A 15035-nucleotide genomic window follows, 5' to 3' on the forward strand; every position below is an offset into this window, starting at 1 on the left:
TAGAGAGAAAGAAACTTTCACACTAAAAGAAACTACACAAAGAAGTCAAATTTCTCTCTCAACCTTTACATACTGAAACAAATGTCATTCACTCTCTGATGTTGGTAGTCTATAAACAACTGATTCCTAGCCATTCTGCTAAGGCACTTAAGGACGTTGTGAAATCAGTTAGAGAGTATTAGTACACATTGTCAAATCTTACATTGATTCAACTTAGTGAATTAAACTGACTCTCACTACTTTTGTAATGATAAATGGATTACTTCATTGGCCTGGTTTCAACCATTTGCTGCACAGCCGTCCTCTATAACCAACTCCTAAAACAGGAACACTTGTATCTGTTACTAACATTGCGGTTATAAAGGCAATTTTGTATGATGGAGTTGTATAATGGAAGTGATCTGAATTGTATCTGTTCATTGAAACCTTTGGTGCTTTGAGACAGTGTGTATGCATGTATATTTCATATTGTTCTAGTGTACCGAGCTCGATGGCTGCAGTCGCTTAAGTGCGCCAATATCCAGTATTCGGGAGATAGTAGGTTCGAACCCCACTATCGGCAGCCCTGAAGATGGTTTCCCGTGGTTTCCCATTTTCACACCAGGCGAATGCTGGGGCTGTACCTTAATTAAGGCCACAGCCGCTTCCTTCCCACTCCTAGCCCTTTCCTGTCCCATCGTCGCCATAAGACCTATCTGTGTCAGTGCGACGTAAAGCAACTAGCAAAAAAAAAAAAAAATTGTTCTAGTGTATTAAGGGAAATTGTTTCTGAGTTAAATTCTGCTGAGAGTTTTTTTATATTTTTTCTGAATAATATCCTCTATTCTCAGTGTTAAGGCAAATTTGTTGTGCAAAATTTCTCTTACTGTCCCTTTATTGGTGTAAGATATTTTAGTATGAAAGGAGCAAATATCTGGAATCATTTTTTTGAAATTATAATTATTAATACTACACTGACTGACAGAGCAAATGCAACACCAAGAAGGAGTGGTCAGAACTTTATGCCAATTGCAGGGTAGACTGACGTCACTGAGGTATGCTCATGATGTGAAATGCGCCGCTGTGCTGCGCACGTAGCGAACGATAAATGGGACATGGCGTTGGCGAATGGCCCACTTCGTACCGTGATTTCTCAGCCGACAGTCATTGTAGAACGTGCTGTCGTGTGCCACAGGACACGTGTATAGCTAAGAATGCCAGGCCGCCGTCAACGGAGGCATTTCCAGCAGACAGACGACTTTACGAGGGGTATGGTGATCGGGCTGAGAAGGGCAGGTTGGTCGCTTCGTCAAATCGCAGCCGATACCCATAGGAATGTGTCCACCGTGCAGCGCCTGTGGCGAAGATGGTTGGCGCAGGGACATGTGGCACGTGCGAGGGGTCCAGGCGCAGCCCGAGTGACGTCAGCACGCGAGGATCGGCGCATCCGCCGCCAAGGGGTGGCAGCCCCGCACGCCACGTCAACCGCCATTCTTCAGCATGTGCAAGACACCCTGGCTGTTCCAATATCGACCAGAACAATTTCCCGTCGATTGGTTGAAGGAGGCCTGCACTCCCGGCGTCCGCTCAGAAGACTACCATTGACTCCACAGCATAGACGTGCACGCCTGGCATGGTGCCGGGCTAGAGCGACTTGGATGAGGGAATGGTGGAACGTCGTGTTCTCCGATGAGTCACGCTTCTGTTCTGTCAGTGATAGTCACCGCAGACGAGTGTGGCGTCGGCGTGGAGAAAGGTCAAATCCGGCAGTAACTGTGGAGCGCCCTACCGTTAGACAACGCGGCATCATGGTTTGGGGCGCTATTGCGTATGATTCCACGTCACCTCTAGTGCGTATTCAAGGCACGTTAAATGCCCACCGCTACGTGCAGCTACGTGCAGCATGTGCTGCGGCCGGTGGCACTCCCGTACCTTCAGGGGCTGCCCAATGCTCTGTTTCAGCAGGATAATGCCCGCCCACACACTGCTCGCATCTCCCAACAGGCTCTACGAGGTGTACAGATGCTTCCGTGGCCAGCGTACTCTCCGGATCTCTCACCAATCGAACACGTGTGGGATCTCATTGGACGCCGTTTGCAAACTCTGCCCCAGCCTCGTACGGACGACCAACTGTGGCAAATGGTTGACAGAGAATGGAGAACCATCCCTCAGGACACCATCCGCACTCTTATTGACTCTGTACCTCGACGTGTTTCTGCGTGCATCGCCGCTCGCGGTGGTCCTACATCCTACTGAGTCGATGCCGTGCGCATTGTGTAACCTGCATATCGGTTTGAAATAAACATCAATTATTCGTCCGTGCCGTCTCTGTTTTTTCCCCAACTTTCATCCCTTTCGAACCACTCCTTCTTGGTGTTGCATTTGCTCTGTCAGTCAGTGTATTTTGGCAGAGAAGTGCATTGGATTTAGATGATATTCAGAACTATGAACAGGACCTGTTATACAATTCTATCCTGAAACAACGTTCAGCACACAGACTATAACATACCTAGTGTTTATGAACTTAAATGCAACAAATGTCACAAATTCTACTCTAGATGAACCAGGTATACAGTATTCATCACAGCATTCAAATATAACATAAAATCTGCATCTGTCAGCCACTTACTAAACCAATAGTTCTTAACACGTGGAATGAGTTCATTTTCACTTTTGTTCTGGTAGATTATATCTTTTCCTTCTTCTCCTTCTCCTCTTCATTTGCCTTGACCTTCTAGAATGTTGGCGATTATTAGTATGGTCTGTTTCTTATCCATAGCTGTTCTAACCAATGAAACTATATTTACCCCAAACAACTGACTTAAACTACAGAATCATAATATTTTTCTCCGCTCAGGGCCATGTCTTACATCAATTTCCCCTTGGAGTATTACTTGTAGTAGATGATACTTATTGTTTCACATCATATGACCAAAGATTCTATCACTAACACGTATTCTCTCATTTTGTTTAGAAACATATCCATACTGAACTTTGGTTAAAATAAACAAAATGAACACAATAATGCATGTAACACGTGTCAAATTAATGACTTGGAAACCAGCCAGAACACGGATGCAATGGCGTTACAACTATCAGCTGATGAACAACTGACAGCTGAAGGCAAACTGTACTTGCATGAGATCGTGTCTCCCGCACTGTTGCTAACTAGTACATTCTTGTACCACAAGAACTCACTACAAAGGATAGTGTCCCAGCAAAAATAAAAATAAAAGGTAAGACCACTGTATTAGAAGTGTAGAAAATCTCTATGTCAGCTTTAAGGTATATATGAGATGTGTCTATTAATAAATGGGACCGATATCATAAATATTATTTATTGCAAGAAGTTTACAACTTCACTTAATCACCTTCAAAGTACTCTTCTCTGTCTATACATCATGCATATGGATCATCCACTATTCATAACAATGCTGGAAGTTATTAACCTGTCCAGTACCTGTGCTTCATTTTTTTCTGTTTTAAATTCTTCCATAGACTGAAAATTAGTTCCTTTCAACAAACTTGCTTTGGAGAATAGAAAAAGGTCTCAAGGAGCCAGTTCTGGTAAGCATTGTGGATATTCAAGAACTGGAATGCATTTATCAGTGAAAAATGTCTTCACAGATAGGGCATTGTGAGCTGATGCACTATCCTGATGCAGGGACCAGCTTTGAACACACTTTTCGCTTCTTCAATTTTTCATGCAAAATTTCTCTTACTGTATCTTTATCTATGTTCACCATAAATGCTATCATCCTGATACTCAGTTGTTGATCTTCATGCGCAATTTCACTAATGTTTTGAATGTTTCCAACAGTTTCTGAAGTTTTTGGATGACCTGAATGATTGTCATCTTCCACCTCTTCCTAACTCTCACTGAACCTTCGGTGCCACTTAAAAACTTGTGTACGACATAGAAGACACCTCCTTCATTAAGGTAATGTACTCTGTGGGTGACCTTTCTTTTTTCTTTCAATTTCACAAGGAATTTCAAATTCTGATGCTGTTTGATCTTTGAACTAGGCATGATTTCTGGCAAACAGATAAGAGAGTGTTCACTTCAAACTGAGCTCAAAAGCAGATTAATAAAGACAGCAAGACAAAACCACCTGTAATGCATTCCTGTCGCTTTAAGGCCAACAACTTCCTCCCTCAATCTCCTCTTTTGCTACACTTGTAGGAGGCAAAAGAGTAGTTCTGTTTATTAATAGCTCATGCACATAATGCAACATTCTTATAAACAGACTAGTTGTTACCCACGGCTTAGCTCGCGATGATTTGGTAAGATGATAAAAATTAATCGTTCCTCGGTACTGCACTAAGGCATTTTCTTAAAATCCATAAAGTATAAAAACTCACAGAAAAATTCCATTTTATTTACCCCAGAACCTCTTTGTAAACCACGTTTGAGGCATTGCCTTTTGGGGCTAAGATGACCAGGCTACTGGCAGAGCTAAATCTGGAACATGTCCAGATCCACTCTTTCTATTCCAGTGCACCGCACAAATAAAATTAATAGATCGTTTGTAGTGACCGGCACCAGATTATGGAATTCCCTGCCAGCTCAGGTCAGAGAAACTAGCTCTTTACAAAGGTTTAAGGTCACCTGCCAAGACTACCTGCTGAGGACAGCTAACTGAATGGTTGAAGTATGAATGTGTGCGCACCTGAGGATAAGTCATTATTAAGAGTTCTTACTTTTAATTAGTTTTATTATTAACTTAGTAATGTATTTACATTTGCTCTCAATTCTATTAATTTTTTGTTTGGTTTTAACTATTTTAAATATCTCATAATTTTATGTATGGTTTTGATTAGTATGTGGTTAAGTGGAAGAGAGGGCCTCGAGCCCTAACTTCGCCACTGAAAAAAGGCATTAATAAATAAATAAATAAATAAATAAATAAATAAATAAATAAATAAATAAATAAATAAATAAATAAATAAATAAATAAATAAATAAATAAATAAACAAATAAATAAATAAGTAAATAAATAAATAAATAAATAAATAAATAAATAAATAAATAAATGGAACTCTACATGTGAGAAACAGTTCTCTTTTAAGTTGAAAAAAAAAATTCTTTATTTCTAAAGGAGATTCCAGATACCGATTTTCACGTCTGTAACACCTTAGTTTTTGAGGTATAAGTATCCTCATAAAGAGAATTCAACTCTTTCTTCACTTATGTTTGATCTACAGCTTAAGTTGATGTTCTGAAAACAAAAAGTATGTGTTTCTTTATTTTTAAAGGGGATTACAAATACCAATTTTCACGTCTGTAACACGTTAAGTTCATGAGATATACTGTAGATATACTCATTTTAAAAACTGCCTCAGTCCTTGGCTAAATGATCAGCATTGAGGCCTTCGGTTCATAAGGTTTCGGGTTCGATTCCAGTCTGGGTCGCTGATTTTAATCGCGTGTGATTAATTCCTCTGGCTCGGAGACAGGTTGTTTTTGTTTGTCCCAACATTCTCCTCCTCATATTCACTCAACACTCCACATTACCAACCACAACAAGAACATGCAATCGTAATTACATCCCTACACACGGGGTTGACGTCAGGAAGGCCATCCAGCCGTAAAACAGGGTCAAATCCACATTGTACAACACAGTTCGCACCCGCGACCGCAGAGATGTGGGAAAGTGGTAGAAGAAGGAGATACTCCTTTTAAAAATTCACCCGCTTTTATTATTTCACCCCTTTAAGTGGATTTTCCAAAAACAGTGTGTTCATTTATTTTTAAAGGAGATTCCAAGTACAAGTTTTAACGTCTGTAACATCTTCAGTTTCTGAGATATATATATTCTCATATAAAGAATTCAACTCCTTCCTCACTTCTTTTCACTCACCCCTTAAGTGGATTTTCTGAAAACAAAAATTTGTGTTCTTTTATTTTTAAAGGAGATTCCAAATACCAATTTTCATGTCTGTAACATGTTAGGTTTTTGTGATATGTTGTAGATAATCTCACTGCTGTAAGAATACAGGAGCTGACGTTGCCATGGTTACAGCAGTTCATTTCTTTATCCGATTCCTAGAGCAGGGGCGGTATGGTGCCAATATCTCCATAACGGTTGGTTTTAGGGCCTTAAAACATGGTTTTCAGGCTCGGGCTTACCGAGTTTTGTTCTTTGCATCAAGGAGCTTAAAATGAGCTTTGCCTTGTCCTTGTATGACAAATTCGATTTCGCCTATATTAGCCAATTATTTTTATATTTGATATCTTCCCCCACCCCCCTCCCCCCATCAAATTGTTTTGAAAATAAAATACAGCCCGTGTTACTCACTGGCAATGTAGCTTTCTATAGGTGAAGTAATTTTTAAAATTGGTTCGGTAGTTTTTGAGTCTATCCGTTACAAACAAATATACAAATTTTTCCTCTTTATAATATTAGTATAGATACAATTCAGTCGTCACCATAAGACCCATCTGTGTCGGTGAGACGTAAAGCCACTAGCAAAAAAAAAAAAAAAGATACAATTCAAATCATGTGACGTATAAAAGCACATGGTTCAAAACTGTTTTTCTACCCACAAATTTGGTAATGGAAACAAATGATCAAGTGTTCTTGTATCAGGACTCAGTAGCTGAGGATAGCCGTGCACCAAGTGATTGAAAGGGCTCTGATGTGGTTATTCTACAGTTACAAACATATTGGAAAATGGTTTAATTCCTAGAATAGTTATCATTAAGGCTTTAATTTCTATATTTTTAACCAATTTCTTTTTACAAGCTTAAGTTAAATTTTTAAAATGTTTAGCTATTTTGAACTTAACATGGTTTTTATTGGTCATATTTTAAGTCATATTTGACCAAAACATATATATATATATATATATATAATAACTTGTCCTGACTGACTGACTGATTCATCATCGCAGAGCCAAAACTACTGGACGTAACGAAATGAAATTTTGGGGATATATTCATATTGAGATGTAGGTGCTCGCTAAGAGAGGATTTTTGGATATTCCTTCGCTAAGGGGGTGAAAAGAGGGGTGAAATTTTAAAATGAGTGTGTCTATATCTCGAAAGTTTAAAAGTTTACAGATGTAAAAATTGGTATTTAGAATCTTCTTTAAAAAATAAGGAAACACGTATTTTTTTGTTTTCAGAAAATCCCAATAGGAGGGGTGAAAAGGGGTGAAAATGAGGAAAATGGGTTGAATGCTCTTAATCAGTATACCAGTACTTATATCTCAGAAACTGAAGATATTACAGATCTGAAAATTGGTACTTTTGATCTCTTTTAAAAATAAAGAAACACGTATTTTTTTGTTTTTGGAAAATCCAATTAATGGGAGGGTGAAAAGGGGGTGAATTTTTAAAATGAGTGAATCTATATCTCCAAACTTTTAAAGTTTGCAGATGTAAAAATTGGTATTTAGAATCTTCATTAAACATAAAGAAACACGTATTTTTTTGTTTTAGGAAAATCGCAATAGGAGGGGTGAAAAGGGGTGAAAAAGGGGTTGAATGCCTTTGATGAGGCTACATATATTTCAAAAACTGAAGATATTACAGACCTGAAAATTGGTGTTTGGGATCTCCTTTAAAAATAAAGAAACACGTATTTTTTTTTGTTTTTGGAAAATCCAATTAATGGGGGGTGAAAAGGGGGTGATTTTTTAAAATGAGTGTATCTTTATCTCAAAACTGTTACAGTTTATAGATGTAAAAATTGGTATTTAGAATCTCCTTTAAAAATAAAGAAACACGTATTCTTTTGTTTTCGGAAAATCCCAATAGGAAGGGTGTAAAAGGGTGAATAATGGGTTGAATGCCTTTAATGAGGCTACTTATATTTCAGAACCTGAAGATATTACAGACCTGAAAATTGGTATTTGGGATCTACTTTAAATGTAAAGAAACACGTTTTTTCTTTCGTTTTTGGAAAATCCAAGTATTGAGGGGTGAAAAGGGGGGTGAAATTTTTAAAATGAATGTGTCTACATCTTAAAACTTTAAAATTTACAGGTGTAAAAATTGGTAGTTAGAATCTTCTCTAAAAATAAAGGAACACGTATTTTTTTTGTTTCCTGTAAATCCCAATAGGAGGGGTGTAAAAGGGTAAAAAATGGGTTGAATGCCTTTAATGAGGATACATATATCTCAGAAACGGAAGATATTACAGAACTGAAAATTTGTATATGGGATCTCCTTTAAAAATAAAGAAACACGTATTTTTTTAGTTTTTGGAAAATCCTATTAATGGCGGTTAAACAGAAGTGGCAAATTGGGGTGAATTTTTTGAAAGATTATCTTGGAAACATAAAATGTTACAGACGTTAAAAGTGGGTGTTTGGAATCTCCTGTAAATGTAAAGAAACATAGGTGATTTGTTTTTGGAAACTCCACTTAAGGGCAACCCAAAAGGGGTGAAATTTTAAAATGAGAATTTTTACAGTATATCTAAAAAAACTTAACATGTTACAGAAGTGAAAAATGGCATTTTTATCTCTATTAAACATAAAGAAACGTGTATTTTTAATTTTCGGAAATACCATTTGGGTGGAGGGGGGGTGAAAATGACTGAAAATGGTGTTGAATTCTTTTAATTAGGCTACTGATATCTTACAAATGAAGATGTTACAGGCGTGAAATTTGATATTTGCAATCTGCTTTAAAAGTAAGGAAACACGTATTCTCGGAAAATCCAATGAAGCGGGGGGAGGGGTGTGAAAGAATTGAAAAATTAATTGACTTTAATTGTATGAGAATATATACATCTAATAAAAACTAAAGTTGTTACAGACGTGAAAATTCGTATTTGGATCTCCTTTAAAAACAAAGAAAAACGCGTTTTGGGGGGGAAACCATCTTGGGGGGCGGGAGTGTAAAGGAGTTGAATTCCTTTCATGAGGACACATAAATCTAAAAGTGAAGAAGTTAGAGTCGTGATAATTGGTATTTAGAAGATCCTTCACTATTAAAGAAACAAGTATTTTTTGCGGGAAAATTCACTTAGGGGGAAGGGGGGGAGTAGTTTGAAATGAAGTGACAAAAGTAAATTATATTTATGGGGATACTTATATCTCAAAACTGAAGGTAATAGACGTGAACATTTGTGTTTGGAATCTCCCTTAAACATAAAGAAACACGCCTTCTTTTATTTTTTTTCCGGGTGGGGGGGGGGGGGGTTGGCAGTAAAAACTAACGGCGGTGGGGTGTAAAAGGAGGTGAGACCAATTGATTTTACTGTTCTTAATGTACTTATAAGGATCCTCCGTTGCTCAGGCGGCAGCGCGCCGGCCTCTCACAGCTGGGTTCCGTGGTTCAAATCCCGGTCACTCCATGTGACATTCGTACTGGACAAAACGGAGGCGGGACAGGTTTTTCTCCGGATACTCCGGTTTTCCCTGTCATCATTCATCCCAGCAACACATAATAGTAATAAGAATAAGAATAACATTAATAATAATAATAATAATAATAATAATAATAATAATAATAATAATAATAATAATAATAATAATGTTCCGGACCGTCGTCAAATATGCGGACCGCGCTGGAAACGGCTCCTGGACGGGTAATGACTAAGAATGCAGTCCGGCCGCGGGTTCAGTGCCGCCAAGGCACCCAATATGACACCACGCCGGATCTCCTGAAGGATTTTATCCAGATTAAAAATGATTATAGGAAAATATGGTATGGCAAAGATTTTTTTTTTTTTTTTTTTTTTGCTATTGGCTTTACGTCGCACCGACACAGATAGGTCTTATGGCGATGATGGGATAGGAAAGGCTTAGGAATTGGAAGGAAGCGGCCGTGGCCTTAATTAAGGTACAGCCCCAGCATTTGCCTGGTGTGAAAATGGGAAACCACGGAAAACCATTTTCAGGGCTGCCGATAGTGGGATTCGAACCTACTATCTCCCGGATGCAAGCTCACTAGGCAAAGATTTACGGACCCAACTGACCGAGAAGAATACCTGAGCCTAGCCCGGGAAGTACGAAATCGATTGCTGGAAAGGAAGATTGAAAAATGGGAGGAAACGTGCCGTAATCTAATAGAAAACGAGTCAGATCGGGAATTTTGGTGGATTCTCGCTGAAAACGTGTCAGATCGCGAATTTCGGCGGATTATATATCTAAAACATTAAGCATTCAATTATAAATTTCAGTATAATACCGTAGCGAAGCACGGGTACCTTGCTAGTATATATATATATAACCTGAGAAAGCTGAAAGGTCTCATTCTGTGATATATTCTCTGACTGGGAGATGTAATAGGTAATATTTTGTACATATTACATACCAACTTCCTATAACTTTCCACCAATAATCTTGATTGGATTGTTTCATCATTTGGTTTGGTGTAGATAGAACAGAGAAAATTAATGTCATGGCCAATGGACAAGATGATGATGATGACGACGATGATGTCATTTGTTGTTAAACAGCTTTCTGCTGCTGCTCGAAAACCACACTGGTTCTCAGAAAAGAATCCTTTTTTCTCCACACACCACACAAGTCGTTTGTTTCAACATTCTCTCAAACAGTTTACTCAGACAGTTGGTGAGACAAGTAGGTCTGGAACTTTCTGCACAATTAGGGTCTTTGTCTGGCTTAAGGAGAGGAATTACTATCTCCTCTCACCACTTTGATGAAAAGACTTGGTTGAACATCCAGGAGCCATGTCCTTGCAAAGTGCCAAGGCACTGCAGAGTTTCTGTAAAGGGCACATTATAGACTCTTGAAGCGAGAGTAGGAAAACATAGATGATGGCATTCTCCCCCCCCCCCAGAGCAAGGAAATCAGGGTGGTAATTCTCGGAACCAGACACAGCCGTGAAGTGACATACTAGATGATTAGCAATTTTGGGTGGGACGATACTTCCTGCAAAGGAAATTCCCAATGTAAAGGAGGGTCCTTGTACACCCAAAATGCATCAAAGTTTAGTCCACACTTGAAATTACAGGTATGTACTGTCATGGGCACACATACCATTCCCATTAAGCTTTCTTACTCTGTTGAATCAGAACTCGCACCTTAGCACGGAGTTTCTTAAATGTTACCCAGTTGGCCTCAGCAGGCTGCCTATGATAGCGTTTATGAGTGCAATGTAACTGTTTTATAGCTCCTGCAATTTCTTCGTTCCACCAAGGTACAAGTTTTCATCGAGGAGTCTCAGAAAAAGATGTATGGACTCCTCAGCAGCAGCAAGAATAATTTGTGTGGTATAATTTATATCATCTCCTACTCTCCGGGTATTCGGGTCGTTAAAGACAGCTAGTGATGTGAAATTTGGCCAATTAGCATGTTCTAGAATCCATTGGGGAGGAACCTTAAAGGATTTCTGTTTGAAGAAAGGAGGAACAATTGGGAAATGGTCACTATCACAGAGGTCGTTGTGTACATTCCACCGAAGCAGGGGAACGAGCGCATGGTTGCACAGACTAACATCAATGCAGAAGAAGGAAGTTCTGTGACACACGTCATATTTGTCTTCTGTTATTCAGCTTATCACTCTCTTAATTTCATTTTCCAGGGCCTCAGCTATAAACGGATTGTTTCGATAGACTTTCTATTTCAGATTTCTCCATAAATAAAATTCACACTCACACACACTGAGATCTGGAGAACAAGCTGGCCATTATCCTCTACTAATTATCTGGTCACTGAATACCTTTCTAACTGCAGCCACAGAATTACGTGCAGTGTGGGTCTTATCATAGTTTTGATGAAAGTAGGCGTAGACTCTCTCTTCCTCGGTCAAAACTTTAAAGAAGGATGCAAAATAGTGTCCAGATATCATTCGGAGGTTACTCGTTGGCTGAATGGTCACCGTACTGGCCTTCGGTTCAAAGGATCCCGGGTTCGATTCCCGGCCGGGTCGGAGATTTTAACCTTAATTGGTTAATTCCAATTGCTCGGGGTCTGGGTGTTTGTGCTGTCCCCAACATCTCTGCAACTCACACACCACACATAAAACTATCCTCCACCACAATAACACGCAGTTACCTACACATGGCAGATGCCACCCACCCTCATCGGAGGGTCTGCCTTACAAGGGCTGCACTCGGCTAGAAATAGCCACGTGAAATTATTATTCGGAGGTTAATGTTTCATTAAAAAATATGGGTCCAATTACTTTTTGTCCACTAATTGCACACACCAAATACCAACATTTGTATCATGAAGAGGTACCTGGTGTATCGTATGGGGATTTTTAGTGTCCCAGTGTCAAGTGTTCTAAAAATTTAATGTACCCATTCAGGTGAAACCAAGCTTTGTCAGACATGAACAAAAGCAAAGGATCTAAATTTCCATCATGAATGGATTGTAGCACTCACCAGCAGAAGTTAATACAAGCAAAAGATTCTGTAATAATTAATTTTTTCACTATGGAAACTTTGTAGAAAAAACATCAGAATTGTACTGTAAGTCTTCTCAGCACAGAGGTGGGTGAGAAACCTCACTCCTATGTTAAACAGTTAGATGGTTTACAAGGGCTAAGACCTGAAGTCTGGCTCACATATCTTCAAGTTTTTTGTCAGTTAAGACCCTCCTTTTATAGTTCCTTTTTCTGTTTAAGATGGATCCAGTTGCACACCATTTATCAAACAAAAATGTATGGTTCTGAGGTATAGAACTTTCCGGAAATAGTTTCCAATACTTCTGCACACACCTAACAAATGATTTCTTAAGGATATGTTTAAAAAAACACTCATCATTCAATGGTGTATTTAACCATGATGAATAATTGTTACTGTGCACTTTATAATCACAATCATTGAGCATGTCAAATATTTCACTTGTCTTACTGGCATAAGTACAGAGCTCTACTAACAGACGAGCTTTACCGGACAAAGCATAGGGCATAGAAGCTGCTGTCTCCCACCAGGTAGCCTCTTGCTCACCCCTTGAAATGGGGAATACAGCCTGTCCTTTCCGTCAGCTTGCCATGTGATTCTCGCTTGAGTTTGGCATAAACTCTTGTTTGTGGTCACTATATTTTACTTTAACTTAAAATTAATTAGTCTGAAAAACAAATTGATTGCAAATTTGAATAAGAATGCTGCAAGATTATAATCTCATTGTTAGAGTATCATAAATGTAAAAAAAAAAAAAAATGAAAAGTGGATATATTAGAATAATTTTAATGACTTCCACCAGAGAATGCTGAAAGACTGTATTATCATTCTTTGGGTATCCTACCCTAACTGTCAAAAAATATACAAATGAAATACAGATTTTAAAAAGTACTTACTTCCACCAGAGACTGGCATGTATCCTTCAGGACATATACAATGAAAACTGCCTTCCTCATTTACACACATTCCAGGCTGGCAGAGCTTATTATCTTCCTGACATTCATTAATATCTGTAAGAAATAACCTTCAATTAATAAATTAAATTATACACAGTATATGGTATTCCTCAATAGAAGAAGTCCAGTCATATTAGTAGGAGACTAAGTGGATCCAGAGAAACAATTACAGCATACCTAGGTACTGTCTATATTTCCCCCCCAAAAAATTCTATACTGTGTGAATGCATACAAGGATTTTCATACTTGTTAATTTAGACATTTCATTTTATTCTACCAGTAACCAGAGAAAGAGATCTCCTTTGGGTGATCCTGTAGCTGAGTTTTGATTTTGTTGGGTAAATACCACAGGTGTCACCAGAAATCTTTTACATCCTGACATCGAATGACATGGAGAGCTAAACGGACTTGTTTACCATCCTTTCAAAACTCCGACTACCTCTGCCAGTTTGAACCTGGGATCTTGGGATCCAGAGGCTGACACTCAACCACTGATCCACAGAGGGAGCTAACAATTCTATTACAAACCACCTTTCATGGCAGATGTTTTACATTTCACTTAAATGGGGGATGGATGATTTTATTTTCACACTGATTTCACTAGCTTGTTCCACGTTCCTCTAAAACTGGAAAACTGGGCCTATGCATCCGATTTGTATAAAAATAATGTCTGCTCTTCTGATAGAAACCCTTCAGAGTATTAAAAAAAAAAAATGATCATGCCTTTGTCAAACTATCCTGTAGTGCAGTGAAGGCACAAACTAACTGCTGTTAAAACTGCCCATAATCACCAACAATGCAAAGGCTGTTAACTCTTTTGCCAGTGAAATACCAAATATTCTCTTGAACTTACAAGGGTATCATGTTATTTATTTAAAGAAAGCATGGCAGGTGGAATGGATCTTGAAGTGCTATACAAAATACCATGTCTATTGCCCGCACAAATGTAAAAGCTATGGAAAGTATAACTACATACAATAACCTGCCTTTAATGTGTTCTACTAACAAAACTACAAGTATTTAAACAAAAAAGCAAATATTATTTCTTATTTTCCCCCAGCCCAAAATCCAAATAAAGTATACCTAACCTATGTAATCTAGAGCATATAATCTGCCAACAGTTCTTATTCCAGTCCAGTCTTGGATGTTTTTGAGACATGACATTCTTTTTCTGCCTACTCCTTGCTGTTCTTCAATTTTGTCTTTTAAAATGAGGTGCAATCCTGCAGATCTTTCACCACGTAATACATGGCCCATGTATGCATTTTCTCTATATTTGATGGTGGTCAGCAGCTCTCTTTTAGAGTTTGCTCTCTGCAATATCTGTTCATTGGAAACATACTCTATCCAGGAGACTTTTGGCATTCTTCTATGAAACCTCATTTTCAGAGATTCTTGTGGCCACTGGACATTGCATATATTCGTACTCTTGTGGTCAGCGCAGATGTTGCATCTTACATCTGTAAACCCATGGGAGGTCTTTGGATTATCTATCCTAAAATGATGCATGTCACATGTGTAGTACGTAGAACCCATTGAGTCACACAACAGAATGATCTTCCTTCCCTGAAGTGAACCTCTTAATTGTTGTTCGTAATCACGTCCAGGCACCATAATCTGGGTCTTCCTCTACTTCTCATTCTTTTTTATTTGTATTTCCTTAGGTTATTTTGGTATTCTTTGTTTCTTTATTTATTTAATATGCTCAAACTATATCAATACTTTTCCACCTGTAATTATTTTTGTATGCATATACTTCTTACTGTATTT

At 38.4% G+C, this 15035-nt stretch overlaps 1 protein-coding gene across 1 annotated transcript in view; it reads right to left on the reverse strand.

The window, feature by feature from the left end:
• Positions 1-15035, reverse strand: part of LOC136858261 (fibrillin-2) — a 529944-nt gene that overhangs the window by 116340 nt on the left and 398569 nt on the right. The window contains exon 32 of the mRNA XM_067137663.2: positions 13206-13319. Within this exon, the coding sequence (XP_066993764.2) occupies positions 13206-13319 (114 nt within the window). The remainder of the gene's footprint in view (positions 1-13205; positions 13320-15035) is intronic.

Source organism: Anabrus simplex, chromosome 1 (genome assembly GCF_040414725.1).
Source record: "Anabrus simplex isolate iqAnaSimp1 chromosome 1, ASM4041472v1, whole genome shotgun sequence".
NCBI classification, from domain to species: Eukaryota; Metazoa; Arthropoda; class Insecta; order Orthoptera; family Tettigoniidae; genus Anabrus; species Anabrus simplex.